This window comes from Pezoporus wallicus, unplaced genomic scaffold, assembly GCF_028554395.1.
Source record: "Pezoporus wallicus isolate ANWC-B61680 ecotype Strahan unplaced genomic scaffold, APGP_CSIRO_Pwel_v1 contig_7876, whole genome shotgun sequence".
Taxonomy (NCBI): Eukaryota; Metazoa; Chordata; class Aves; order Psittaciformes; family Psittacidae; genus Pezoporus; species Pezoporus wallicus.
In genome coordinates, this window is record NW_026641435.1 from 115,279 (window position 1) to 142,875 (window position 27,597).

The following is a 27,597-nucleotide window of genomic DNA, read 5'->3' on the forward strand; positions in this document are numbered from 1 at the left end:
ATATGAAGAAACACAGCTTATTCATGTACTGGTTTTCTCTGCAGTGCTAATCAAGAGGGTCCTGTTGTCTTTAATTCCTCTAATATTAGATTTTCCCACTCAGCTTCTCTTGCACAGCTCTTTCCTATAGCAAACGTGAGCTTTTTGGCTTTCATTCTCATTGTCTTCTTTCCCCCATTTTGGTGCCTTTTCAGTACCTTTGTAACTTCAGCATTAGTTTTCCCTGTAGCTGCTTCTAGACCTCCATGTGTATTGCAGGAATGGAAATGTTTGACTGATCTTTGTTTTCTTCCAGGGCAAAGAACCAGAAAAGGAAGATTTTGTTCCTCCAAGTAAGTATCTTCCTTGATTTATCATGGGTTTTCTTTGGGAGAAGAAAGTCTTGTATTTTGCAGCTGCATGTAATCCATACAGCATCAACACTGGAGATATCAGTCCCTAGGCACAGAGGCTGGACATTTGGCTGTGGAAGCTTGGCTGGAGGAGATGGATCAGAGCTTAGCTTTGGTTGGGGTGAAGATATGGAATGCGTCTTTCTAAACAACTTTTCAAAATAAGCAAGAGAGCAGGAAAACTCTGTGTAAACTGACTTTGTAGGCTGTTTCTGCATGGGTTATGCAGCAGCATCCAACTGGGCTGTAAGGAAACTGCTGAAAACCTGATCCCTTTGTAACTGTGCTACATGAAGCCCTGTCTAGTAACATGAACATGTTACATGGTAGTTCATGTTACTCTGTTCAGCCTCTTTGTTGTTGTTATTGTGGGGAGTGGAAAAGGGTTGAGTTTCCTGAGAGCTGTGATTTCTTGAGAAAGGGTTTCCTGAGATGGGGAAGTTTTGGAAAACTGTTAGTCATAAACTAGCAAGAGAGACATTCTCATCCAGAGAGGAAAATCTTACTGTGGCTTCTGCCTACTCTTTTGGAGTTTGTCGCTCCTTCAGGTAACAAAGGTGACTGCAGTCATCCTTGGGGTACCTGTGCAGGGAGGAGCATGTGGAGCAGTGTTAGACAGGTACCCCTCAGTGACAGCTGAGATGTTCTCCACCAGCCCCAGCCCTGCTATGACAAATATCTCTTCTGTGATAGGTGCAGACTGTCCCTTGAAGGATGCCATCAGCAGGAGAATCTCTAAGCTCACAGTGAAGGTAAGAAAGGCTGGTTTGCATTCAGTCCTGTTGACTTGCAAAGAACAAGGAAGATTCTGCCTGCCCTCTTCTTACTCCTTCAGGGATGGAAGTCCAAGGGGCACTATGATCTCTGTAGAGCATGACTCAGTATCCTGTGTTTCCTAGGGACGGGAGCACTGCTTGAAGATGCTGGAAGAAGCTTTGAGCACCAATCAAAAGGTTCCAGCAGCAGGAGAAGGGTATGAGACAAAAGAAAAGGGGTAGCATGTTGAATCCCTTAATACAGGGCCTAATCTTCCCTCAGCAGCATTACCATTCTCAGGGAATGTCATTTAAATTGTTTGGTCCAAGAATGTAGATTCACTTAACAGCTATGAGGATTCCTGTGTCTGATTCTGCTAGATCAGCTTGATCCTAGAAGTCGCAATTCTTCCCTATCCCACAAGATGGGGTTAATGTACTTCTCAAACTGAGCAACTGGACAAGACTTAGATTTAAAAGTGATTTCAACACTCTTTCCATTCTCCAGCAATTCACTGCCCCATTCCTTAGGATTTACTTGGAAGTTATCACTTGTTCTTGCACCGGAGAGAGTCTGTTTTGTGATGCCTGGGAGGTGCTTAACCATAAGTGTTCCCTTTGCAAATCTAGAAGTGTGTCTTGCCAGAAATCACCCTAGCCTGTGTTACAGGTCAGACCCTCACGCCTGTGCCGTGGAGCTGGAGTATGAAGCTTTCCGAACCAGTAAAATGGCGAACTCATACAAGGCAACTGTGCTGAAGAAGGTAGTGCCCATCATCTGCAGTTGTTCCTTGAATGTGGTGTGGCCTCTGCTTGAGGGGATATTGGATAGAGCTTGTAGGGGAAGGATGAAGGAGAAGCTTTGCTTTGCCTTGGATGTCTTCCAAATCTTTCTTTATTTTGTTTCCAGGAGGGCCCAGAATCATGTTGGTTTTACACCTTTGTTGGTTTCACAGGCTCTGGAAACCTATATACCAGTGCAAGTTTACCCAGATATCTTCTAGGGCTAGGAATAAGGAGAATGGGGAGTTCTTCAGGCTGTAGCTGACAGTAGGGGAACCTTGGGTTAGGTCAGCTGGTTGCCATAAGTCTCGTTGAAGACATTTCTGTTCTTGAGATAGGTGTCTCTCCAGAGGAGACATTTATTTTGTCACCGTGGCTTTTAGTGTGTACAAAGGCAGGAACATGTTAATATTTCTGGCCACTAGAGGATATTTCTGTTTTCAGGTAGCAGAAATCAACAAAGCCTCAAAACAAGGAGAGTTGTTCTCAGTCTTTGGGTCTGCAACTGGTAGCAAGAGCAGCTTGGAAACAAAATCTGAGTCTGCAGCAGAAGAGGACTTCCTCCCTGCATCCCAGGTTTACTCAGTGAGTGAGTACATATGAACAGACAAGGAGAGAATGGGATCTTTGTCTATCACAGCCGTAGCTGTCTATTTCTATTGCAATTACTTTCCCTCTCTGTCCTTTGGTTTTGGAGTGAGATCAATGAGTCATGCTGGTTCCTATTAGTGAATAGAATTTATGTCCAGGTCATTTGTAAAAGAAGTTTTTCTCATCTTGCTCTAAACAAGGATGCTGTTTCCTTACTGTGGGAATGACTTAGGGCCTAAGACTTTAACCTAATCCATGTCCCAGATGTCTCAGGGAATGGTTAAGATGATGACTCGTTTTTTAGAGCCTTCCTCAGCTTATGGCTGTAACACTGGTGCGTTGTGTACAGAAACTTAGCTCCTAAAGGGTTTTGCACGCAGGGCTTCCTTAATGCTCTCACGTCCAAAATTTCTTCCTCCTTTCTCCCTAGTTCAAACCCAAGCGTGTGGGAGCAGGATTTCCAAGGAAATCCAGTTTGTTCCAGACAGCTTCTGAACTGCTGAAGATCCAGGAGAAGAGTGATGCAAAGCCTGACAAAAAAGAAGCAGACTGTCCAAATGGACAAGACAACAGTAACTCCAGTCTGGAGCTGGACACCAGGAGCCCTGTTCTCCAGAAGAAAGAAATAGCAGTGTGTGAGAGTGCTGGGGTGGAAGTACTCCATCCTGAAAAGAAGGAGCAGCAACCCAATCCAGACACAAAAGCTGCCCTTTTGAGGGGCCCTAATAAGAAGTCCAAACGTAGCAAAAAGCAGCAAATGCTCACAGAAGCAGCTAAAAAAGAATCACAGGATATTTCCAAATTCTTCTCCCTCCGCAAAGGTGGGTTTAAAGCCAAAAGCTGCAGCTCAGCAAAGGAAGGTGGCTGTTCTGCAAGCACACTACCTCAGGTTTCTTCTCAAAGCATGTGTCAAGAGAAACCAGCACCTCAGGAAAACAAAGGTGTCTCTGGAGAAGATGTGATTGGACAACCCCAGGCAGAGAGTGAAGAACTGGAAGAGGCACAAGTAGCACTGACTGAGAGAGAACAGGATTTCAAGACCCCTCAGGCTGATGAATCTGAGATCCTTCAGGAAGAAACTGATGTGAAACCCAGGTAACATCTCTACTTCTGTGCTCCTTATTGTTGCCCTGTTAATAAGCTGCAGAGTCCCACCAGCCCTGTGCTGTCTGTAGATCTTGAGGCTGGTGAGGAAGACTCGTGCTTTACCATGGAGAGTCTCGTGGCCACCAACAGCAAATGCAGTCATATGTTCACTGTGGAATGATTAAAATTGTCCTTCTCTCCACTCTTTCCACTAGTGCTGATGAAAATGTCACAGAAACTGAGCTAACTTTTGCTGAGGAAAGTGAGAGTAGGAAGCGACCAGGATCAGATGAGGTAAGACTTTAATGGGTGCTAATTTCTTTTAATTTTTTCTACCTACCTTGTGCCAAGTTTCTCTCTGGGAGTCATAGAATCAGAGTCTCCAAGACTGGTTTGTGTTGGAAGGGACCTTAAAGCTTATCCAGCTCCAACCCCTGCCACAGGCAGGGACACCTTCCACTAGAGCAGCTTGCTCCAAGCCCCTGTGTCCAAACTGGCCTTGAACACTGCCAGGGATGGGGCAGCCACAGCTTCTCTGGGCACCCTGTGCCAGCGCCTCAGCACCCTCACAGGGAAGAGCTTCTGCCTAAGAGCTCATCTCAGTCTCCCCTCTGGCAGGTTAAAGCCATTCCCCTTGGCCTGTCCCTACAGGCCCTTTCCAAAGCCCCTCTCCAGTTTTCCCCTTTAGGCACTGCAGCTGCTTTAAGGTCTCCCCTTAAGGAGCCTTCTCTTCTCCAGGCTGAACAAGCCCAGCTGTCAGCCTGTGTCCATAGCAGAGGTGCTCTAGCAAGCTGCTTTGTCAAATCAAGGTAACCCCATGCCAGTGACACATAGGACCACTCAGAAGTGAACCATGCTCACAGCCTTCCTTGCATTCAGTCTCTGGTTCTGCATTTGGCATCTGAGAATGCCTCAGACTGAACAGGAGTGTGGCACTCCTGAAGTGGCTGGCTCTTCCCACAGGGTGTATTTTCAGCAGACATCCTGGGAATTTGTTTCCTGTCCATTTTTCCCATGTAGGACAGGTCTAGCAGTGAGCTCCGTAATAAGAGCACAGGGTAGTTCTAAGACCTTTTCTCAAAGTCCCTTTGTGTGAGAAATAGTGTATCATGTCTGGGCAGCAAAATGGGTTACAGAGATACCTGCATGGTAATCACTGTAGGAAGAGGCTGTAGGATGCTGCTGTTCTTGGCAGGTAGTGGCTGCTTGGAAATGTAATGCTGCCACAGGAATTAATGGGTTTGGTTTTCTTCTGTCCCATCTCCAGGATATAGAAATTCCTGCAACAAAGCTGCTACGGACAGCTGCAAAATCTTCAATTCTGTCCCAGCCAGAAAGCAGAAGTGTTGGTCTAACAAAGAAGAAGGTGACTTTTGATCCAAACTTATTGCAGTGTGCTAAAGAAGGAACCAGCAGGACCATACAGGCAGTGACCAAGGCTATGTCCCTCAAAGAGACAGCAGACATCGTCGTCAAATATTTGACCCCATTCTACAAGGACGGCAAATTTGCTTCCAAGGTAGGGCACAGCTCAAGACCCTCTTTAGCAGAAGGAGGCTGCATCTCCCTAGTGATCTGGGGCTCTAGGAAGGGAAAGATGATCTAAACACCACATTTCGTTTCCAAATCACATGTTGGCATGTGTTTCCATGAATGTAGCAACTCACCCCAAGAAAGGGTTTGTGTGGGATTTAGAGTGGTATCATGGTGGTTCCACACCTGGTTTTGATTGTTTATGTTTTCACTCTAAACTCTGGCCTGTTTTCAAGAGCTCCGAGCTGTGAAGGGGCAAGAGATCAAAGTCGGTTCTGGTGTAGTTTATTTGATGTGTTAGGGGAGGCAGCATGTGAGTCCATGTGCTTCTTCAGCACTGCAGGGTCAGGTGTGTTTGCAGCACTCCTGTAGTCGTAATCTCTGAGTGGTTTCTGCTAACAGCCAGCAAGACAAAAGGAAACTGTCTGATGAGGTAACTGTGATGTCTTCTTTCTGCTATGCCCCAATTCTGCAGGATCTGTTCAAAGGCTTTGCTCGGCACCTGTCTCACTTACTGACCGAAGAGCAGAACCCAGCCCGCAAGAATGGTGAGTTGGCAGCTGGGGAGAGCACCAAGAATATTGGTCTCTTCTGATGCTAAATGGATGAGAGTCTTTAGAGGGGCAGATGTCTTGAGTATCTTCTTAAAGGTGGTGCTTCCTCTCTTGCAGTGAAGGAGGAAGCACAGAGACTCATCAAGGAGTTTTTCAAAACAAGGGTCAGGTGTGAGAGTGAGACAGACTGGCAGGAGCTGCAGAGCTCCGGGAGCTGACTCTCAGATCACGTTGGCTGCCCTCCTCCAGTGGTGTGACCAGGGGAGCTTGAAGAACTCACCCATGGAGGGTTTCATGGACTTACAGAACTGAGCTTGCTTTTCCAACAGCATTTTTGCTCACTTCTGATCTTAGTGACACACAGTTCCAGGAAACCAGTTTCTGTGGACGTGTGGAGAGTTTCTCCAGTAAGTGGGGTGCTGAAGCCCAGTGGTTGCTCACACCTTGCTAAGAGGTGTGAACTACTCATCTGTTGTGTAGGTTAGGGGCAACCACCCCAGATGTTCTGCAGTGTCTCCAACCTCTATGCAGCAGTTTGCTCAGACTTTCCAACAGGCACTCTGCTTTCGGATGGCATCTTGCTTCCTAGATAGGTCCTCTCCCGCTCCCCCATCCCTTAGTTCTTATTCCAGTGTTGCCAGTAGAAGCCTTATACTAGAAGTTCACATGCTTTGCTCAGGGCTGCCAATGATAAAGTTGATGATTGAGTTCTTGGATGGACAGGAGAGGAGCATTTTGTTTCCCCCATACAGGCAATGTATACTTGCTGAAGGTGGAGAAACTCAATTTCTTTTTTCTTTTAATCTGAACTTCTCTTTTTTGACTTTGTCTAGTTCTTCCTGCCCTTTAATATTAAGCGGTGATGCTTTTTCAGTATTAACCTCTCCAATAGTAGCACCAAGGTTGCCAACACTTTTCCAGCGTTTGCTTGTAACCCCTAAGGCCATATTTGCTACCTGTGCCTCACCTGCAGTCTGCAATACCGAAGGCAGTGGTGCTGTTACAACTGGTTAAGGTACCACTGTGGCCCTCAAATTGACACTATGGTGTGTCTGCTGCTATATTTATATAAGAATCTGAACTTTAGGGCATCAGTGGGCTTGAAATAACCCAATTCCCTGGCACAGGTTCTTTCTGTTCAGTTGTTACTGGGTTCTGCTTTTGTTCCATTCTCATAGAGGTTGGTGGCCTCAGGCACTAGTGCTGCTGGAGGAATCTGCAGCCTCAGAGGCCATCAAATGCCTTTTAGATCACTGTACTCAATGGGTGTATTTTTTTTTAATGTACTGAAGGCTACATGTGGAACTGACAATAAACCAGTGTTAGAGCTGTTGTGGACTCTTCCTGGAAGCTTTTTGTTACCACTCAATCATATGGACTGGTCTCAGATACATTAGGACGTCATCGCTCTGAACATAGACATGAAAGCTCATTTCATATCTGAACAGACAGCTAATAAATGCAAGCCTGGGAGGGGCTGGATGGGAAGCGCGTGCCCACAGATACCTCCACCCCTTTACTGCTGCAGGACTTCTCCAGCTAGGAGCAAGGGGAGAACCTGGAAATGTTTAACTCAAAGTCACTTTCATCTTCAGCTTGCTCTTGTCAGTGGAGGCCAAAGGGCTTTACAAGAAGCCTTTTACACAATACAAGTGTTTTTTAGCTGTTGCCTGCTAGTTTCTGGTTTACCTTCCCATGAAAAATCCTGGTTTGTCAGCGAATTTGAGTGGGGTTCCTATCTCTCCACAGTTCAGTGCTTATGAAGTTCAGTTGCTGCCTGGGTGAACTTGTCAGAAATGCTTTGTCTTTTAAATGAGGCATGGAGTTGTATGACCAAGTTCTTTATCACAATGACAGGCATTTCTAACCAGATAAGTTGTGCTTCTATGTAAGGCAGCAAAAGCTCAGGGAAAGAGAAGAGGAATAAGGCTAATTTAATGTTGGGCTATCTGTCTTCTCTATTCTTTCCTTTCATGTCACTGTGGTACATTACCTGCTGAATGGGGAGGGTGGAAGACGCCACAGTGAGCAGGACATGAAGGGAAGTTCCTGACAGGAAAGAGGCTGACATCAGCTCACCAGCAAGAAGCCCTAGCTGTGCATCATGGCTTGCATGGAGAGCCCCAACATCTATCCCTGTCCCAGCCAAGTAACCACTTTTTCCTCAAGCTTTGACAGTTACCCACAGGTCACTCTTCCCATGGTAGACATAAACCTGTGTCTGGCATGTCAGAGCTTCGAAACATCTCCATGTGATCATTTTATTGCAGTCTTCTGAAGTTCACTATTCTGCAGTGCAGTAGGATAGCTGTAGCAATAAAAATAAATTAAGCATTTGTGTACAACCCAGGACACACTCCTCTACTGGAGTAAAAGTTCCATTTGAAAATGCTTTCTCTATGGGCATGGCCCTATCATTTCAGTATGACAGCTGCATGGACGTGACACTTCTTCATAGCAGAGGGAAACATGAATATAATTGTCAATAAGAAATTAATCAAGAATAAACTGTCTTACCATCACATCTCTATCTGTGCTGCAGCATGTGTTAATTGTATATTAACAGTGACATGGTTTGCAATTATGATGCTTTCTACAAGCTCCTGCTTCACAAACCCTGCTATAGGGCCTCTTGCATATCAATACAAAGAACAAGCTGGCCTATGGAAAATGCCAGTGCAGTCATGTCATAGGCTCAGCTGTCCATTAGGCTACATAAATCTATAGCAAAGATCAGGTTTTGCTCATGTTAATTAATTGGGAAAAAAGAGGAGTTCCACACTCTTCCAGGCAATTACTTGTATCTGCTCACATTGAAACAGGCTATGGAAGAGCAGTGGTGTGGAAAGGGTGTCTTTGTGGTCTAGGTAGCCACCACACGCATTACTTCAAGGGAGAGGACTTGGGGACTGAATGGCAGGTCAGGAGGGGTGAGGTTATGTTCCAGTCCATGAGCAAACACGGTGGTAGCAGTCTTAGGAAGCAGCTGTCTGAGGTTGCGGATGTCTTTTGGAAGAGTCCCCCTCCAGATGACAGGGCAGGAAACATTGAACAAGCTCAAAGAACAGAAAACAGTGCTGTTGTTCTTAATCGTTCTCCTCTTAGGCTCTAGTGATGCAACTCTGTTTTATCCAGGATGACAACAATTGTGTGATACATTTCTTTAGCCTGTCAAAACACAAATCAGCATCAGTCATTCTTTGACCCAGAAGTGTCTGCTTCTCATGATTAAGTATTCCCATAAATCACTTTCTGTAAGTAAACATCAGGTACATGTTGGGGCAAAGCTGCACTTTGGGGCTTGGGAAATGCAGTGCCTCTTCCACCTCTGGGACAGAAGAGGCTTAGCTGGACAGTGGAGGGCTATTTCTGAGTTGCTGTGGGGTCCAGGGTGATCTCACCTGTGACAGTTCAAGCCACATAGTCTTGGGGCTAGCAGCCGAGCCATAGTTCAGTTCTAAGCCAGGAAGCCCACCATCAGAGAGAGGCCTCAGAGTTCGCATCTTCTGCAGCTCTTTCAGTGGAATGATGCAGGAGACTGCCTGGGTGTGAAGAAAAGCCACAGCCCACCCTCGGGTACAGTCCTTACAAATAAAACCATCTGATTATCCCTAAGGAGGATCCACCTCAAGAGCCTATTGGAAGATGAAACAAGGACTGGAGCAGAGGGCAGTGCTGCAAGACTGGGACAAGCAGGAATGGGACCTACACTTGGTTTTACTGTGAATCATGCTCTGGGCCCCCAGCATAAAGAGGCCTCAAAGGTGTTCCAAGGGCTGGAGCAGCTCTGCTCTGGAGCCAGGCTGAGAGAACTGGGCTGGTTCAGGCTGGAGAAGAGAAGGCTCCTTAAGGGGAGACCATAGGACAGCTCCCAGTGCCTAAAGAGGCTACAAGAAACCTGGAGAGGGGCTTTGGACTAGGGCCTGCAGGGACAGGCCAAGGGGAATGGCTTTAACCTGCCAGAGGGGAGACTGAGATGAGCTCTTAGGCAGAAGCTCTTCCCTGTGAGGGTGCTGAGGCGCTGGCACAGGGTGCCCAGAGAAGCTGTGGCTGCCCCATCCCTGGCAGTGTTCAAGGCCAGGTTGGACACAGGGGCTTGGAGCAAGCTGCTCTAGTGGAAGGTGTCCCTGCCTGTGGCAGGGGTTGGAACTGGATGAGCTTTAAGGTCTCTTCCAATACAAACCAGTCTGTGATTCTATGATCACTGTACTTACAAAAGTAAGTACATGGCATTAGTAATTGTTCCACCACTCATTACTCATTTTGGGCTAGGGCTGTTAGTGTGGCTGTGATACAGGTAGATACAGTCTCTCCCTGCACAAGTTCTTCTAAAAGTCAAAGTTAACATCTGACAGACATCAGGGGTCTGGACTCTGTGGAGGAATTGTCTAGCATACCTGGCTGGTCTTGTCTACCACAATGATCTCCTCTTTATTCACGCCAAAGAAACACGGCACAGAGATTGTGTCATCGCTGACTCTCTCGACAAAGTAGATGGTGTACCCAAAGAAAGGCAATTTCATCACATGTTCTGTAAGAAAGAAATAAGTGGCTTTCAGGCAGCAGCTTCCAGGCAGCAATCTACTGCACTAACTAAGGTGGTCAAAAGCTGCAAGTGTTCCCAAGCATTTCCGCATTAAAAAGTGAGGTTGACAACTTCTCCCTCCCTTCCCCTCAGCTGCTGATACTCAATAAAATTCTCAACAGCCTGCAATGATGCCCCGTTCTTTCCCTATCAGAAAACAGATATGCAACCAAAATATTAATTAAAACACAATTTGTACAGAGCTCTAAAATCTATTGTGGACATATGTACAAGCAGTGGAACTTCTAACTGTGATCACCATGCTTGGGAACAAGTGCTCATCTGCAGGGGGAAGCTGTCACAGTCCATTCCAGGCTTCAAAGATCCTTGCCAACCTCATGAGCTGTCCCAAAAGTGTATTCAGAGCAGCTTACATCAAGATCTCAAACAGGTCTGGTTATCTCCTCACCTATGAACTGGATTTTTGCATCCACTGGCGGGAGGGGCTGCCTGGTTCTCAGCAGCATGTCAACTTGGTTTTGCAGAACCTCCGGACTGATGTAGGACTGCAGGGTCTTTGGTGTGTACTCCTTCAGCTCTTCCCTGTGCCAGCAAGCAGATGCTAATTCACCCCCTGCCCAGCTAAAATTGAAGGATCACCAGGGGGATTAAGGAGAGGGGAGGGATGTGGCAACAATTTTCAATTGCATGGCTGGGGGCATGGGTGGAGGGAGAGGGAAGGAGCAGAACAGGTTGTGTCTGCATTGGATAACATGTAAGGAAACATCAGAGAGAGTGAGACCAGCACTTCCCACAGAGCAGACAGCTATGCACCACTGACTAGTGCACTAAGAAACAGGTCCTTCCTTTCTGGAATCAACAGGAGCTCTTCAAGCAAGGACTGCAGCATAGAATAACACCAGGGGTGTTTCTTAGGCAATCTCAGCTGAACACCACCTTACTCAAGCCCTGTCTCGCTCCTGCGCATCCAAAGCACTACAGAAAGCAGAGTTCCCCATGCCCAGCAGGGTTATGCCATTACCTCCTGCTGCTGGTGCTCTAAGGGGATCTGGTGTAGACATTACCTTGACTTTGAGTCAAAGTGCTTAAGGGTACAGGAAGGAAGGACTGTGAAAACACAGCTCAGGACTGTAGGACAAACACTTTCCAGTGCCCAGGGACATTTTCCTTCCCATTAGGCAGCTCACTGCAGATTTCAGGTGCCCTAGGTTGGTAAGTCTGGCACTTGTGAGAAACAGCAAAGGAGCATTCATCCCAATTATAAGCTCATGCACTGCCTCCTTGGTATTACAAACACATGGCAATCAAAAGAAATGTCCATGGAACCCTCATGACCCTCAGCTCAGGAGCAGCCACAAAAAGAAATGTGCATAAGAGACAGTCAGCATTAAGAGTGGGAGCAGGAGGTAAACTTCCCTGACTAACAGCAGGAGTCAGTCACTAAAGTGACATCAATTAGTAGCTTATATTCTCCAGAACTGTCCATTCCTTCATTATCCAGAGAATACTTTCAGCCACCCACTCCTAACCCCTGTTATGCCAACAGCCACTAGAGATAAAGACCCACCCTGCAACAGACATACCTGGAGAGAGCAGAGTTCTGCTGCTCTGGTTTGGCCCAGTGCTGGAGCATTGCCAAAATGCCCACCTGCATCTCCATTTCTTTACTACAGCTCAAAAGCATCCTCCCATTCAGGTAATCCCACTGCATCTGAGAGACAGCACAGAAGAGAGGCCTCTGTTAAACCTGCCAGAAGGTATAGGCAGGTCTGGGCAGTGCCTTGCTGGCAGCACATCCAGCTCAGGCTGGTAACACACAAGAGAAGGCTTTCTGAGCTCAGGAAGAGCATGCAGAACTGCACAATCCTTGTCTGGAACAGGACAGCTCATAGGCTAGGGCTACAGGCACATTGCCTTCCTGGCATCCAGAGCTTCAGTTAATGGTCATTCCCAGAAACAGCATACACAGCCCATCAGCCAAAGCCCTCCTGCTTCTTCAGCCCTCTTGGGATATTCCCAAGGGCCTGGTCACTAATGCTGTCCCTGCTAGGGAGCCTTGCTAGGGAGGTTCCAGGTCCACACACTGGTCTTGCTGCTTACCTGTCCATAATGGACATCTATATAAATGTTGTTCTCAAAGTGCAGAGGTGTCCTCCAGAGGAGCCTGTGTAAACTCACAGTGACCAAACTGTCCTCCAGCAGGTAATCATGAAGATACTCCTCTGGTCTTATCGGCCTCACCATTTTATCTACATGTTTACACAGAGAGAGGGTCACTCATGGTGTGGTGACAGTAGCCATGGTTCTCCCTGTTAGAGAAACTGCTGTAAGAAAGAAGCCAGATGCTCGTCTTTACTTGCCGAGATTATTGTTGTCACTCCTGCTGGCAAAAAGAACAAATTCCTGTATCTCTTCCTGTTCACCTGCCCCCATCTGCTCACAGATCTCCTGCAAGAGCTCCTTGGCCACCTGAAACAGTGAAAGATGCAAAAAAATCCTATGGCTGGGCAAGCCAAATGCAGCCCCAGAGCAGTTAGACATACTGGGCCTGTTGGAGGGCAGCAGTATGGCTCTGCTCACTGCACAAAGAAGCGAGCGGCATGAGGCACTGTGCAGGTCCTGCAGAGATAGGCTGCTCCAGGGATTCTTAGGAAGTAAATAAACTATCACAGCACTTTGGGAAGCGCAGGCCAAGCCCAAGGTTTTGACAGATAAAGGAGTTCCACATCAACAAAGAAATTCAAAGCAGAAAACTCACAGTGAATGTCTTGATCCGGGTGAGGTATTCCACACCTCCAGGCAGCAGGATCACCAGCCGGCGGGCACCGCGCCCCTTCTGCAAAGGACTGTCTTTAGGCAGCAAGACGAGCAGGATCCCATCAGCCCCACAATTCTATCTTCCTCCTCATCTCAGCCTTCTACTGCCCATATCCCTGCCTATTCTATGGCATTGCACTTCCCAATCGTCTTACAGACACACACTTTATTTCCTCTCTTGGAACACAAACCACTGCTGCAAAAATGCCCATGGCACCTCCTGGGAATCATAGAAACAACCAGGTTGGAAAAGCCCTTTAAGCTCATCCAGTCCAACCGTTCCCCAGCACTGCCGAGGCCACCCCTAACCCATGGCACTGAGGCCTCGTCCCCATGCTGTGTGAACACTTGCAGGGATGGTGACTGCAGCCCTGCCCTGGGCAGCCTGTTCCAATGCCTGAGCACCCTCTGGGGCAGGAATTGTTCCTCAGCTCCATCTAAACCTGCCCTGGTGCAGCTTGAGGCCGTTTCCTCTTGTCCCATCCCTTGTTCCTTGGGAGCAGAGCCCAGCCCCTCCTGGCTCCATCCTCCTGTCAGGCACTTGTAGGGAGCCATCAGGTCCCCCCTGAGCCTTCTCTTCTCCAGACTGAACCCCCCAGGTCCCTCAGCCGTTTCCCATCACCCCTGTGCTCCAGGCCCTGCACCAGCTCCATTCCCTGCACCAGCTCCATTCCCTTCTCTGGCCCCACTCCAGCACCTCAATGTCTCTCTTGCAGTGAGGGGCCCAGAGCTGAACCCAGGATTCGAGGTGCGGCCTCACCAGTGCCCAGGGCAGGGGCACAATCCCTGCCCTGGCCCTGCTGCCGCACTGGTGCTGATCCAGGCCAGGATGCTGGGGGCTTCCTGGCTGCCTGGGCACAAACTGCTCATGGTCAGCTCCATCAATCAGCACCTCCACGTCCTTTTCCACCGAGCAGCTTTCCAACCACTCTTCCCCAAGCCTGGAGCATTGCAGGGGATTCTTGTGGGAAGCCTTTGCCCTCCTTCTCTTCCCAGCACCCCACTTCTCTGCCCCTCAATACCAGCAATGCCTCCATCTCCACAGGGAAGGGAAGGTGGCGACGGCCCCCGTACATGAAATTTTTCCGCAGGTTGCTCTGACAGATCTTAGCTATTTCTGCAGGAAAAGGAAAAAGCTTCATGTGCTGAACCAGAGGATTACGCATTATCTCCTATGATGCTGGCTTATCCTGCCTGTGTTGAATTTAACTCAGGGCTGCTGCTAGGAGAGCAAAGAGACTTGACCTCATCTTCCACTCTGCCAGGACACATCCAAATCATGAGGGACCAGCTCCAGACAGCCTCTAGAGCAGTAGAAGTACAGAAGAATGACAGGATGGGAAAACTAGAACCTGTTCTCTAGCAAGACTCCAATCCAAACACCTCCCAGCTGACGATTCTGGAAGACCACAGCCTGGCTTTCCCCCACGGTCTAGGTGTCAAACTGGGCCTAAGCCACAGGGCTAAGCTAAGCCTCAGAGACACAGTTTTACCTTGCCTGGGTGAAGATGCAATGGGAAGACTAGAGATACAAAGCAGACTCTTGCCTGCAGGCTCAGCTTCCTCAGTACCTGTCATGTCTCCTGCCTAACAGGCTAAGGGAATTTTCTCATTGGACTATGTCCCTGCCTGGATCCTGTTTTCTTTCCTTGACCACTCAGCCTTAGTAACAAGGGGACAGACATTTATTTTACAGGACACAGAAACAATCATACCATGGTGTGTACTAGATGGATCACTGCTGGCTAGCTGCAGAAACTTGGTGGCATAGGGCATCAGGATGTTGGAAGGGAGGAAGTACCCAGTTAGCAGGTTTAGAAGCAACCAACCACACAGCACGCTCTCCCTGCAGAACAGAAAGATCTATGGGCACCTTGGAACAGGACAATTCCTGCTCCAAGCAGCTCAAAGTGAGCCTCAGCCCTTCTGAACACCTATGGCAGGTGGCAGAAAATGAGGTGGTGGCTGTTGGTCAGTTTCCTTACGCTGAGGAAGAGATTGACTCAGTTATTCTAACAGCAAACAAAGAAAGGGAACAATCAAGGCTGCTCTAATGCTACTGTTGCCCTGTTGCAGGGAGGTGTGAGGGTCAAGCCAGTTCCTAACTATTGTATCAGTTCCCAAAGACTTTGATGAGGAAATCAGGGCTCGGAGCAGCACCATTACCAGGAGCTACCAGCAATATTTATCAGTGCCCAGATATATTGGCAGCCAGAGATATAAAGACAAATCTCCACTGAAGTGAAAGTGCCAAAGCTGGTGACTGGCTGCATTTCCTGAGTGTTCAGCTAATCCCCAGCATCTGAGCACCTGGAGAACATACTCCAACAGTGAGCAGCCTGCCCCCGGCCCTGGTGTCCATGAAGCAAGGCAGACAGTTCCCCTCCTGACAGTGCTTGTACTCACTGGTTAGGGTTGTGGGTGACCTGTTTGATGGCCTGGCAGTAGACCTCATCATGCAAGCTCTCCTTCTCCTTGCACAGCTGCATTCAGAGAGGAAAAGACAGCATCAGAGGCCTCAGATCATCTCTGTGCCCTTCATCTCTCAGCTTCAGAGCTCTGCCAATTTGGCTTAAAGCTTGGGCTTTGCAGCCTCTGGTCTCTGGTGCTACCTAGGCCCAGAGAAGAAGAGGCAAACTGTGATCCCAGCTGTGATATCCCAGACAGCGATATCCAGGGAAACCATTTACTTGCAACCCCTCTGCCCCATAGTTTCTAATCAGCCTCTCTGTTTCAGCTCCCTTTCTCATTTAGGAGATTGCATTATGGCTCTCCCTTTTGTCTCCCTTCCAAGCACGGCCTTTCATTCCCACTGGTGCTTGAGTGCCTTGCCTGGGGAAAGGTCACGAACCTGAAGGATTTCATAGACGCATTCAACCTCATTTTGGTTCTTGAGTTTTGCTTGATCTCCCATGAACCGCATCAGAGCTGCAAGGCAAAGGCTGGCATTTAGATCTAAGCAGAAGTGATCCTGCCATGGGGCAGGTAGTAGATTAGAAAATGCCCTGAAAGCTTTCCTGCTCCACAGGCTTTTCTGGGGCTTGCACTGGACATGTGAAGTCGGTGGGGCATCAGCCCAGGCAGTGTGTGTTCTTGGACACTTTGCACTCAAGGCAAAGCACATTTGACGGGATGCTTTCAGCAGTTACTAACTGCAGAAATGCTTTAGGAGGGACACTGCTCTCACACCTTTCCTTCCCCACTCTGGGCCCTGTGATGCCTATGTGTGGCCCATCAAGGCCACCCTGGCTCCAGCCTCTCTAGTGTTGTGTCTTAGGGAGGTACTCACTCTTGAAGTTCTTTGCAGCAAGCTCACTGAGCTCTCTATCAGAGTACTGGAGCAAAGATTCCTGGATTGGGACCTGCAGGGCAGAATACAAGGGTAAACGGGGGAGGCAGATCACACAGAGCTGCGCTGCAGGCTTCATGAAGACACAAGCTCCCAGTGTGTTGCAAGCAGGACTCAAGAGTAGAAGGCACCTACACTTCTCCAGAGACTGCAGCCAAGGATCTGCCCTCTGCTCTTTTGTTGTGAGGACAAAGCTAGAGGCAATGCTGGAGCTGGGATTCTGACTGTAGGCATGGGGAAAGACTGGGCTCACCTTGGTGTGCTGGACCAGCTGAGCTATACTCTTCTTTTCAGCAGCCATCGCCTTCAGTCCCTGCCTAGATAGAGGAGAGGGAACATGTAATCCAAGAAATATCCCCAGAAGTGGCTTGGTGGGTCAGACAGGTGGGTATGCCTGTTCAGGAAGGATGACAGCCTACTCACATGGACTGAGCTTCTCGGAAGTAGGTTGTGGCAAAGTCAAGCATGGTATAACGATCACCAGCAGCAACTAACATGATGCTGTCAGGTTCTGATGTTAGGCTAGGAGCAGAACTCTGCAGAGACAGGCACCAAATCCACCCTAAGAAGTTAGCTGAGGAACTGCAGTGCATATTCTCCTCACCTGCAGCACTGGGAAGGCCTTGTCTGTGTTTAGTGCCTCCCCCTCCCACTATAATAGTATCTGAGTGTCTCCATCTGCAAGGATTAAGTAGTCTTCCCTCCAGTCTTTGAGGGGATGCTACCAGATGCTACCAGGACCACAGACCAAACCCAGCACCTCCCAGAGCACCCGGCTGTATCCCCTAGAAGTTCCCCAAAGACAACTCACCCTGCTGGTGTTCCTGCTCTCTGAGGAATACTTCATGCTCTTCCACAGCCCTCCATGTCTGTCCATGCTGGTGCTGAGGTAGTCAGGTGCTGCAGCCAATTGCACCAGGCTGGTAGGGAAAATACCACAGCGGCCACCGGTGGAGCCAAACTGCCAGCCTGCAGAAGCAGTGGAGGAAGAGTCAGGAGTCACTGCAGCTACAAAGAGAAACAAGCAGTGAAGCATTCTGCTGGCAAAGAAGAGCATCAGACTGACCAGGGTTTCCCACAGCCTAAGGTAACGTTCCTCTTAACTATGGCAGCTGGAACAAGGAGGGTTGTGATTAGAGAATGGCAGAACTAAGACTGACTGTGCCAGCCCTTAACACAATGTTTTCCTCTGATTTACCTGACAGCAGCACATAGAGCTCAGCACCATGGGTCCAACAGGCCCTTGAACCCAGTCCCCACCTTTCCTGCCAATCTCGACAAACTCCCTCACCTGGCTCCACGCCTTGCATGGGCAGTAACTCAATGAGGTCACCCTTTTTGAAGCTAAGAAGGCTCTTGTCATCCACAATGTAGCTGTGCAGAGCAATGACATAGTTGGTATCCTGGGGAAAAAAGCAATGAGGTCAAATCTCATCCCCAGGATGTGAAGGACTCAGACCATGTCATCCCATTGACCCTGTCAGGTCCATGTGGGAAACCACCTTAATTCCCTACTGCACCACACCTGCTCCCTCACCTGCCTCAGCTCCTGCATGAAGAGTTCCACCAAGGCCTTGATGCACGCAGCCTTTGGAGAGCGCAACAAGAGCTGCTCTGTCTTCAGAGAGAACACCAGGGTATCACTGCCCTTCAGTTCCACTGACAGCACATCTGCAAAGCTGAGAACACAGCAGCATGCTCAGACTCCTTCTGACAGAGCTAGGGAGGCAGATCATGGGGGTGGGAGCTCGCTCCGAGGACTGAGATGGAGACAGGCCTCAGCATGCTCCAAGGGTGGCCTTCCACCAGTAGTGTATTACTGAAATAGGACCATAGGCTGCTCATGGCTTTCACTGTATTACCCTGACCTTTATTCCACGCATGGAGCTGACTGTGCAGACCCAGCACTCACTTACTGCAAGTAAAGCACAAAGAAGGAAGGAAAGGGAAAAGCCAAACTCATTAGAAGGAGGGTCAGTGAGTCACAACTGGGATAGGACATCCCTATAATGTACAGCACAAACGGAATTTTCAGTTGACCTGTTCAATTTGCCCCCTAACACTCTGAAAGCATCCTACAAGTGACAAATTATCATCTTGCAGCAACCAGTGCCCTTTTGCTCACCAGTAGCTGCAAAGAATCTTCAAGTGCTCAGGATTATAACCAGCTGCTTTCATCACCTTCAGCAGCCGTATGCCCCGGTGAGAAACACCCAGGATCTGGACATCACTTCCATTTTCACCCTGTAAGGAAAGTGCAGGAGCAAGTATCAAAGGCTCCATCCCACACGGACAGGATGCAGCAGGGGAAGAAGATGCTGCCACATGTATCACAAAGGAAGCCCTGGGATGACAGTGGTGCCAAACCCAGCAAAGTACAGAAGGCACAGAAGAATGAGTGATGTGTGGCCAGGCAGGAAGACAGAAAGAGATCCTGGGTGAATTAGAGCTCCTCAGCTAAAGTAAGCCCAGCGTCTGGTGAGAAGACCAAAACTCACATGAACTGGGAAAAGGCGGGAGAAATAGTTAGCCCAGTTATCCCGAGCAGCCAGTACAATCCTCTTCTTTATCCCATCCTCCTGAATGGACTGGACATCATTGCCAACCCGGAACTCCGCTGTCAGTGATACAGAGCAGATACTTTCTCAGCAAGACAAAGATGCCAAGTCTCTCTCTGCCCAGGGCCTCATTCCCACCAGCCCCCCCTTGGCGATTACAGCAAACAACATGCAGAGGTGAAAGGTTACTACATTGCTTGCACACATCAGTCTACTACTAGTTTCTCACGCCTCCTGTCAAAGAGGACAACTGCGTTTTGAGACAACTCAAAATCCCATCCTTGGGCCTCAGCTCCTTCTCCCCACAATAAACACATCAGAAATAAGTCTTGCTGGCTCTGAGAAATTTCAAGGCCATTTTCTGGCCATTTGGAATTAAGCAAACATTCCTACACTGCACTACACAGCACACAAAAATGTGCTTTCTTGCTTCAGTGACAAACATTTCTCCTCTGCCCTAAGTCCTGCCTGAAGGGGCTTGGAGGCAAGTTTCCCATTTCAAACCAATAGCTGGGATGGGCACAGGAATGATGGGGCTGTTAATTACCCAGCAGATCTTTCATCTTGCGCTTCTCTTCCCTGGAGATGCGAAAGCAGGAATCAGAGAAGGTGTCACGTATGATCTGCAAAGGAAGGAAACAGAGAGGCTTCCGCTGAAAAGGCCACATCTTGTCTTGGAGCATCTGAGGCTGTTAAACAGTTTCAGAAAGGAGTGAACAGGGGCTTGACTGGATGGACCTGAAGAAAGGACTAGCACCAGTAGAGATGCTGAAGAGATGGCAACACATGCAATGTATTTATGGAGTGTTTCGACACCAGAGAGACAACAGGCCTTGAGTCACACACCAGTACATACCTGTTCGCACAGCAGGTTCAGACAATAAGGGTGACTGAAGTTTTCTTTGGGGTAAAACACCTACAAGAGGAGGATAAAGACAACAGTGGTGTTACAGATGTTTACAGATGTTGCAGAAATAGCTTCCCAGAGAGAAGCAAGTTCATCTCCAAGGCCAGGCAGGGAAGAGATGCTGAATGTGAACAGAAGGGCCAGGAGTGGAGGACAAGTAATAAAGTGGTGAAACCCTTGGATGTACCCTGGTCAGTTCAGTGCACTCTCCAATACTTGATTTTAAACCCATTCATACGATTTTAACAGGAAAACACCAGGTAACAACAGCTTTACTTTATTTGTAGATTTCTCAGTGCTTTGCAGACAAAGAAAAGGACAGGTAGGGAAACTGAGACACAAGAGTCAGTAAGGCAGAGCAGGACCCAGATCCCCTATGAGATCCCCATGCTTCTGACTCCTGTCTCTGTGCTCTTATGTCACACTGGGTGCCTGTGACAAAAAATTATTTTGGGACCAGTTTCCTCCCCCCGTAGCCAGCCCTCAGCTAGTGAATTGTACCTCTTTGCGCAGAAAGATTTTCCAGGCTGGCTTGACATAGGAAAAGCTGACACTGCTAGTGAGCTTGTACAACTGGGTCTTGATACCATCATCTTCTGCTACTGTTACAGCAGAGTCTGTGTGAGAAAAAAGAGCCATGAAGATGGGATTTGCAGACCACAGGGTCACCTTTCCACCTGCCAAAGACATACCAAGTGAAAGCATACAGAGCCTTATCCCTGAGGATTACTGGTAGGAACCCTCTTGAAGGTCAGTGATCAGCTAATGTGAGTGCATGCACAAAACAGATGCTATGTGAGTACCAGTATATCTGATAGCATGTATAGTTGCTGTATAAGCCACGAAGTTCACTGTTTATAATAGGAATACTCCAGAGACAGGGAGCAAACAGGATCCCAGGCAAAATACTACCCCTGTGCTTAAGGTTGAGGATGCAAGTTTCACTTTATGTCATTATAAAAAGGCTGTGAAAGGTTTCAAAAGGACATAAAAGTTCTCGTCTGAGCTTGCAGGCTGTAAGGTTCTGGTTCAAGGCATCCAGGATTTGCAGTGGATTTTCTCTCTGAAGGAGAGCTGTTAAAGACAGGCTCAGTTTGAAGGCAACCATTCAAAGGAATTGCTTTCTGAGGTAAGAATGTCTTCATTTAAGCACTTCCAACTTTCAAAACTCCAGAGATCCTAGCCAAGAAACATAACAGATCCCACTATTATGCAGCAGCAGTTCAGCTGCTTCTATGTTCCTATTCAAAAGCATGTAGAAATTTTTCAGGCTAATCCAGTTACTTTGATTTACCTTCACAGGACTTCCTAAAGAAATATTTTCTAAGCCAGATAAGGAATGAATCATGCAAAGTCTTTAACACCAAGGAAAATACTGCAGGGTGGAGTTCTTCAGTAATGTGTTTGGCTGACTGTTCCTTACATGTTATAAAATGTGATGCTGATCAGAGTTTTAAACAGCTTGAAATACATTGGTATATGTATCCGAAATAGCAGCAAAACATAAAATTAATTATGGCTCCAGGTTCCCACTGAAATTCAGAGGCAAACCTGAAGACTGAATAACACTGTCAAATTACTGCTGAGAAGCATTAGCTATGCCATTTTTAGGTGGGCAGTATCCAGACACCCCTCATATGACTTCATAGACAATGTCTAAGGCCTTCCAGACTCTCATTTGCCCTCAGAATACTCCTTCATTCCTCAGCCTGTCTGTAAGGACCCTCCAGAGGCTCTAGAAGGTAAAACAATACCTAGATTCCAATTCCTCCCTAGTCTAAAGTTCGTACATTGAATTACAGCTTTGATAAAGTAATTATGCTTCAGGTAAGCAATAAAATATATTGAGAAGTGGACCTTGATACAGCTGTAGCCCAAAGGTCCTTTCTGGTTTGAGCTGCATTTTTCAGAGAAGCCCAGCCCCTGCTTCATCCTCTGTGCCTGATGTCCTGCACAGCGCAGGGAAGAAAGGGAACAGTTTGAGCTGGGAAGTGCCAAACTGGTTACTGGGCCAGACTGGAGCTATGACAGTCTCTGATTTCAGACACCCCACTCAGTCTTCAGGCAGCTCCCCCGTGACAGAACATGTGCTGAGACTCTGCCGGGCCACTGGGCTGATCACAACCACATTCCTTCCCCCTTTGCTACCAAATGGCACTTGGGTGAAGTCAATACTCACCCTTCCCTGTGGATTCCTGCCAGCCTGGGGTCTCAGGCAAGAGAGGAGAAGGCAATGGTGGGAGAAGAGGGGGAGCAGGAGGGGCCTGGGAACCTGGTGGGGTACTCCCCTGGCTGAAGACAGAGAGGAGAGGCAAATGTTTCTCCTTGATAGAGCTGGAAGCTGAGCCAGGCTTGGGCTTGGGAGGTGGAGGTGGTCTCTTCTCCTGTGGCAGTGGGGATGGCTGCAAGACAGCAAAACCGTGTGACCTGGTAATTCTCTGCATTACTGTGCTGTCCTTTTAAGTCATCTCTAGGGCAGCAGTTCAACCCTGGGAGAAAGATCTGTGTGAGCAGGACCTTTAAATCAACATACCATCTACAAACAGAGGAAGATCAATCAAATCTAGGTGCAGACAACCAAGTATTTGAGATTAAAGCCTCCAGTTAAGGAGGGGACAAAAGACATTAATGGGCCAAGACCTTGGTGCCAAATGTGGGGAACATGAGTTGCCTGCTTCCAGATAGGATTTAGACATACCACAGTAGAACTTGCAGCTCCAGGAGCCTTTTCTTCATGACCTCAAGCAACTTTACAGATTGAAACCCAGTTTAGGTTAGCAGCACTGCGGTAAGAGCTCATAGCTCTCTAGTAACCTAAGAAGACATTACCTGGCTGATGCTGCACTACCAGATAGCTCCCAACTTTTTGGAGACTGAATACACAGACTCTCTGCTGAGGTCTTAAGGTGACCATAGAGAAAAGAACTCACTGATTTGGGAGATGGGAGGTTCATCATTCCCAGCTTGGCCAGAGCCTCATTTTTGGGGTCATTCTTCTTCACAAATGGCTTAGATACTTTCCTGGAAGGAAATGAGGAAGACAGTTACAGGGGCTGCAGAGGGTTTGGGGCCACAATGGAGCCATGTGGCAGTGGGATATAATCCCACTCATCTCCTTCCTGTGTGCTGGGTGGATCCTGCTCTCACCTGACAGGCTCGATGGGCTGGGGCTCGGGGGCTGGCCGGCTCTGGTACATTCTGATGATGTTGCGGATCTCCCGGCTGGGTGCAGGTCGCAACTCGGGGCCAGAAGCCTTCACTACTGGTGGCTCCTTCTTTACTTTTGGTGTCTGGTGTTTTGGCTTTGGCTCAGGAGGTGGCAAAAGTGGAGCAGAAGCTGTTGGGGATAACAGCTTTAACCAACAGACCAGCAAAAACACAGGAGAAATGCCTTTATCTTATTTGAAGCTCCCTCTCTTACACCCAAAAGCTAACTGGTCATGGCCTTGAGCTGCCTTGATCCTTTGGAATTTTGGGATCCCACTTCCCAAAGCTCAGGGCCTTGTCTCTATCCTCTCTAGTCAAGATGCAGACTCACAGATGAGCCAGATCCTTTCCTCCCCTGGCTATATCCTGGCCTGATGCTCCTGGAAAGTTTCTGTTTGTCAGCTTGCCTGGGTCTCCACTGCACAGCATCTTACCTGCCTCTGTTTTAGGGCCAGGCTTCTCTTCTTTCCTCTTCTCCTGCTCCTCTTCCTTCTCCTCCTGCTTTGGCTGGGGATTTGCTGGAGGGGTCCAGGTTTTGGAAGGACTGACTTTCTTCACACGGATCTGTTGCTCTCCTACATAGAAAGGGGGATCTGAATTAATTAAACCTGCAGCCAAAACCTAACACTGATGGCATAGTTCCCACCTTTGCATCAGTCAGCAGATGCCTAGAATTAAGTGGGGTGTGGCAGTCAGAATCCCCAAAACCTCTAGAAAACCAGCCACACAGCACCTCACAACCTGAATTGTAGCCAGCTGAGCAGGCATGCAAAACTCCTGCCGCACTCAGCTCCTGCTGTGTTGCGCACAGGGAGAAAAGAGTTCCTTGTTATGCTAGGGATGAGTAAAATTCCCAGAGTGGTAGATACTCACCCATTTTCTGAAAATAGTCTCTTTTCTGCTGGAAGGTTTCCCGAGGATAGTCATCGTCTTCACTCCTGGAGAATTGGTCTTCCGTGTAATCATAAACCTGCAAGCAGTTCACAATGTGGTTAGTCAGCACTAGCCAGGAGATACCTCCAGTGCCCTTAAGGTCAGAGGTGATCTTTCCTTGCAAGATCTGATCTAGAACTCCCTATCTGGGACTGTCTCAGGTCAGTCTCTGACCCAAGGAATCACCAACTAAGTCCAGAGACAGAGGAGCATGTTAGAGGCCCAAGACAGCTTGCCAGAAGATAAAGAACTTAGAGTGATGAATTTGGGGAATTAACTGGCCAACATTGCAGCCAAACCAAGGCCACCAAGGTTTGATCCTGTGTCTTAAAGACTCAGCAAGCAGAGTTTGAAAGGCCTCAGTATGATAGGTAAGCATGGCTCTGCTCTGCTCTCTGCCAAACCACTTTCACACTGGAAAGGAAGCAGAGTAAACACAAATCATAAAATTCAAACCAATTTCATCACTAGTTTGTTTCTCATACTAGTTCTTCTTCCTTAGCTGGTGGCTCTGGAGCCTTTGGTGGTGGAGCAGCATTTTGGCTGCTGGGAGTCTTCTTAGGTTTTGGGAAAGTGGCTGGGACTGGGACTGGGGCTGAGGCTGGAGCTGGGGCTTGGGCTTGTGGTGAACTTGAGACTCTTGGCCTTGATTTCTCAAGAGATTGTTGCCACTGCTGCTGTTGCTGCTGCTGGGAAATGCTCATGGCTTGAAGGGTCATCTGCTGGGCCTGGAGGAAGGAATTGCAACATCCATGAGCTCTAGGCTACACAAAACCACCAGCTAGCAGTCAGACTGTCCCATTCTTTCACTGGTAATCACAGAACATCTACATAGTCAACTGCAAGTTTCCCAGTATTATGGACAAGGCATGGCCAGGGAGTCTGCTCCCACCTAGCCAAGTATTCAGAGCTCCTAAGAACATCCCAAAGACTCAGCTACCAGTGAGAGCAGCCTGGGACTCCCACGCACTCACAAGGCTTTGTAGAGAAAGCGGAACACTGCGGATCTGCATCTGTAGCAAATTCCAGTTTAAAAACACATGGGAATTACAGCTGAGGCTTCTAGGGGCCTTCTCTTTTCCCTGCTCACATATGGTACCCCAGTGTCCCCAGGTACACAAAGTGTCAAAACGGGGGTTCTCAGTTTTCAGTCTTAAATCATCCCAACTTTATATAGCTAACCCCCAGCACATGAGCAGAGTGTTACAGAGCTCTAAGACAGGAGGAGAGCATGGTGAACCTTTTCCCAGCACATTCACCAGTGCATTTTCCTGCCCCCATTTCTGGCCCTCTCCCAGCCAGCCCCTTCCACTCACCATGAGCATTGCTTGCTGGTTGATAAAGGCTTGCTGTTGTGCTGCTAACTGGTTGGGATCTACAGATGGAACCACAGGCTGGGGCATAACCATGGCTGTGGAAGACACACACGTCTGCAAAAGCCCATAGGCAATCATTCCCCACAGTGGCTGAGCATCAGCCCAGAGCTGAGTGTTCTCTGTGCACTGACTGATATATGAATGCACAAGGCCCCATTACAACACCCACCCTTCCAGTCTCTTACCCTGTACAGTTACTGAAACACTGTATTTTTACCTGGCATAGGTGCAATCCCAGCAGCTGCTGGCATCATAGGCATGGCTGCTGGCATCCCCATCATGGAAGGCATGGGATGGTAAACTGGTGTCTGAGTCACTCCAGAAAAGCCTCAAGGCAAAAGACCATAAGCACAGTGCTTTTGGGGAATAGCAGGTGAGAAAGCCCTGATCAGTCCTGCAGAGCACATCACATAGGCTGAGTGCCTCTTGTTCTCTCCCCATGCACTAACTACTGGGACATTTGAATAGTTTAGCTCTTCACACACAGCAGGACACATCAAAACTCAGGTGGAAAAAGGAAAGTAAAGAGAAACATGTAGTCTGCCAGACTTTACAAGAGCAGCTTTGCAGTCTCTGCCTCTGCAGCCTAGCTTAGGACACCACCATCTTTCATGACTAAGTATGTAAATAACTCCTGCCTATGCATGATTATAGCTAAGGGCTTCTCTTGAGGGATGGGCAAATATCTCTGGGACTGCCACATCCATATCAGACTCTTCACACCATGTAGCAAGGATGAATGAACAGTAAGCTGTGGCCTCGATGGCATTGTGTATTATGTGAAGGAACAGTGGTGAGAAAGGAATTCCTCTGCTCTCAGCAGTCAAGTCCAACATGAGTCCACAAAACAGAAATCCCATTGAGGGCAAAGCCGACTAAAGAAGAGGCACAGAGATTAGTTTTAGGAGTGAGTCAGCACACAGCATAGGTCTGTTTAATCATGATGTCCTTGCCAGTGAGCATGGCCCAGAATGCCACAGAGAGATCTTCACATTCCTCATTGATCTAAGTAGCTACAAGCTACCTGGCCTCAGGCTGGTGATCTGTAATAGAGCCTGTCATGCCCTGGAGCCTCTACAATAGCCAAAACCAGTCCCAATCTCAGTAATGATCAGAACAGGACATAGCCCATCTTCCTGAAACCACTGGCTGTGCTCCTACACGTGCGGATTTCTCAGTGCTATTAATATCTTGGTGTTTGACTCCACCCTACTAAAAACGTCTGAGTCTTAGCACCACAGAAATGAGCAAAAGTAAAGAAATCAAACACACAAACCAGAACCTCTGTAGAGTTCAAGACTTACTAACTTAAGGAATAACTAGAGATGATGGGAAAGCCTATAAGGAAGCAATAAGATCAAAACCTTCCCTGAGAAAGGCAGCAACTACTTTGTGAATGCACAAGGTGAATAGAAAGTGAATACAGGATGTAAGAGTGTTCGCCTTGGGAAGAGGTGGCCTGGGTTAGAAACAAGCTACCTGTTGCTTTGACCCCAAGACCAACTAGAGAGAGAAATTAAAAGCAGAAAAAGGTGGTACCTTCTCCAAAGCACCTGTCTTGAGCACCTGGTGGTGAGGAGTGCAGCTTCTAATGACCTACACTAATGACCCATGCTCTTCATGAATCATCTGAGCCCATGCAATATTAGCATTTAAGAGACTGCCTCACTTGTGCTCACTGAAGTCCCACAGATGTTCCCAGCTGTCCCCATCCCCTCACAGACCTGTAGAAGGAAAGATTCCTCTCTGTGTGGGTCCAATCTTCCCACCTCCTTTCAGGCGTCCAGTCAGAATCTCCCTGTTCTCCATATCCTGCATCAAGACAAGACAACTATCTGAGCTCGGAGAGATGGACTTCACAGAGAGATAGCCAGCATGTCTCAGCTGTGCAGAGGCAGAGTAAATAGGCAGAGGGATGCTTGAGGGGGACATAGGGGCAGGAATGCCTCAGAAATTAAGAGGGAACATGGAGGGATTTACTGGCAATCTGGAGCCTTGCTGCAGGACAGTGCTGAAGAGATCATCCACATAGTGATCCAAGCCTACAGGGGTCCTCAGGTCATCTCTGAATCTTGGATCTAAGAGCAGAGAGAAGTCTGGTGACAAGGCAGGTAAGGAACATTCCCCTGCCTTCAGTCCCTGTTAGACAGTCATGTTTCGGAGTGTAGACCTTCCTTGCTCTACATCAAGAAGAAGCACCCTCTGCCCTG

General features: G+C 48.1%; 3 protein-coding genes across 3 annotated transcripts in view; 2 read left to right on the plus strand and 1 right to left on the minus strand.

Moving 5' to 3' along the window:
* The window catches only part of RECQL5 (RecQ like helicase 5), a 47,962-nt gene extending 40,547 nt beyond the window's left edge, over positions 1-7,415 (plus strand). Inside the window, exons 11-20 of the mRNA XM_057423960.1 lie at positions 296-332; positions 1,086-1,144; positions 1,292-1,365; positions 1,818-1,911; positions 2,375-2,515; positions 2,952-3,616; positions 3,823-3,901; positions 4,875-5,126; positions 5,616-5,688; positions 5,812-7,415. Coding sequence (XP_057279943.1) covers positions 296-332; positions 1,086-1,144; positions 1,292-1,365; positions 1,818-1,911; positions 2,375-2,515; positions 2,952-3,616; positions 3,823-3,901; positions 4,875-5,126; positions 5,616-5,688; positions 5,812-5,912 — 1,575 coding nt within the window. The 3' untranslated portion in view covers positions 5,913-7,415. The remainder of the gene's footprint in view (positions 1-295; positions 333-1,085; positions 1,145-1,291; positions 1,366-1,817; positions 1,912-2,374; positions 2,516-2,951; positions 3,617-3,822; positions 3,902-4,874; positions 5,127-5,615; positions 5,689-5,811) is intronic.
* Positions 1-27,597, plus strand: part of ARHGAP44 (Rho GTPase activating protein 44) — a 240,279-nt gene that overhangs the window by 89,780 nt on the left and 122,902 nt on the right. The window lies entirely within an intron of this gene.
* The window catches only part of MYO15B (myosin XVB), a 29,105-nt gene continuing 10,012 nt past the window's right edge, over positions 8,505-27,597 (minus strand). The window contains exons 12-44 of the mRNA XM_057423931.1: positions 27,368-27,465; positions 27,112-27,199; positions 25,605-25,715; positions 25,328-25,422; positions 24,497-24,739; positions 23,952-24,048; positions 23,513-23,653; positions 23,019-23,208; positions 22,802-22,892; positions 22,051-22,273; positions 20,373-20,488; positions 19,821-19,880; positions 19,512-19,587; positions 18,905-19,023; positions 18,532-18,650; positions 17,944-18,085; positions 17,698-17,809; positions 17,218-17,375; positions 16,830-16,942; positions 16,660-16,723; positions 16,347-16,419; positions 15,909-15,985; positions 15,464-15,540; positions 14,773-14,903; positions 14,080-14,174; positions 12,999-13,076; positions 12,601-12,709; positions 12,341-12,489; positions 11,824-11,951; positions 10,689-10,822; positions 10,092-10,225; positions 9,096-9,236; positions 8,505-8,862 (exon numbers count right to left, since the gene is read on the minus strand). Of these exons, the coding sequence (XP_057279914.1) occupies positions 8,803-8,862; positions 9,096-9,236; positions 10,092-10,225; positions 10,689-10,822; positions 11,824-11,951; positions 12,341-12,489; positions 12,601-12,709; positions 12,999-13,076; positions 14,080-14,174; positions 14,773-14,903; positions 15,464-15,540; positions 15,909-15,985; positions 16,347-16,419; positions 16,660-16,723; positions 16,830-16,942; positions 17,218-17,375; positions 17,698-17,809; positions 17,944-18,085; positions 18,532-18,650; positions 18,905-19,023; positions 19,512-19,587; positions 19,821-19,880; positions 20,373-20,488; positions 22,051-22,273; positions 22,802-22,892; positions 23,019-23,208; positions 23,513-23,653; positions 23,952-24,048; positions 24,497-24,739; positions 25,328-25,422; positions 25,605-25,715; positions 27,112-27,199; positions 27,368-27,465 (3,842 nt within the window). The 3' untranslated portion in view covers positions 8,505-8,802. The remainder of the gene's footprint in view (positions 8,863-9,095; positions 9,237-10,091; positions 10,226-10,688; positions 10,823-11,823; positions 11,952-12,340; positions 12,490-12,600; positions 12,710-12,998; positions 13,077-14,079; positions 14,175-14,772; positions 14,904-15,463; positions 15,541-15,908; positions 15,986-16,346; positions 16,420-16,659; positions 16,724-16,829; positions 16,943-17,217; positions 17,376-17,697; positions 17,810-17,943; positions 18,086-18,531; positions 18,651-18,904; positions 19,024-19,511; positions 19,588-19,820; positions 19,881-20,372; positions 20,489-22,050; positions 22,274-22,801; positions 22,893-23,018; positions 23,209-23,512; positions 23,654-23,951; positions 24,049-24,496; positions 24,740-25,327; positions 25,423-25,604; positions 25,716-27,111; positions 27,200-27,367; positions 27,466-27,597) is intronic.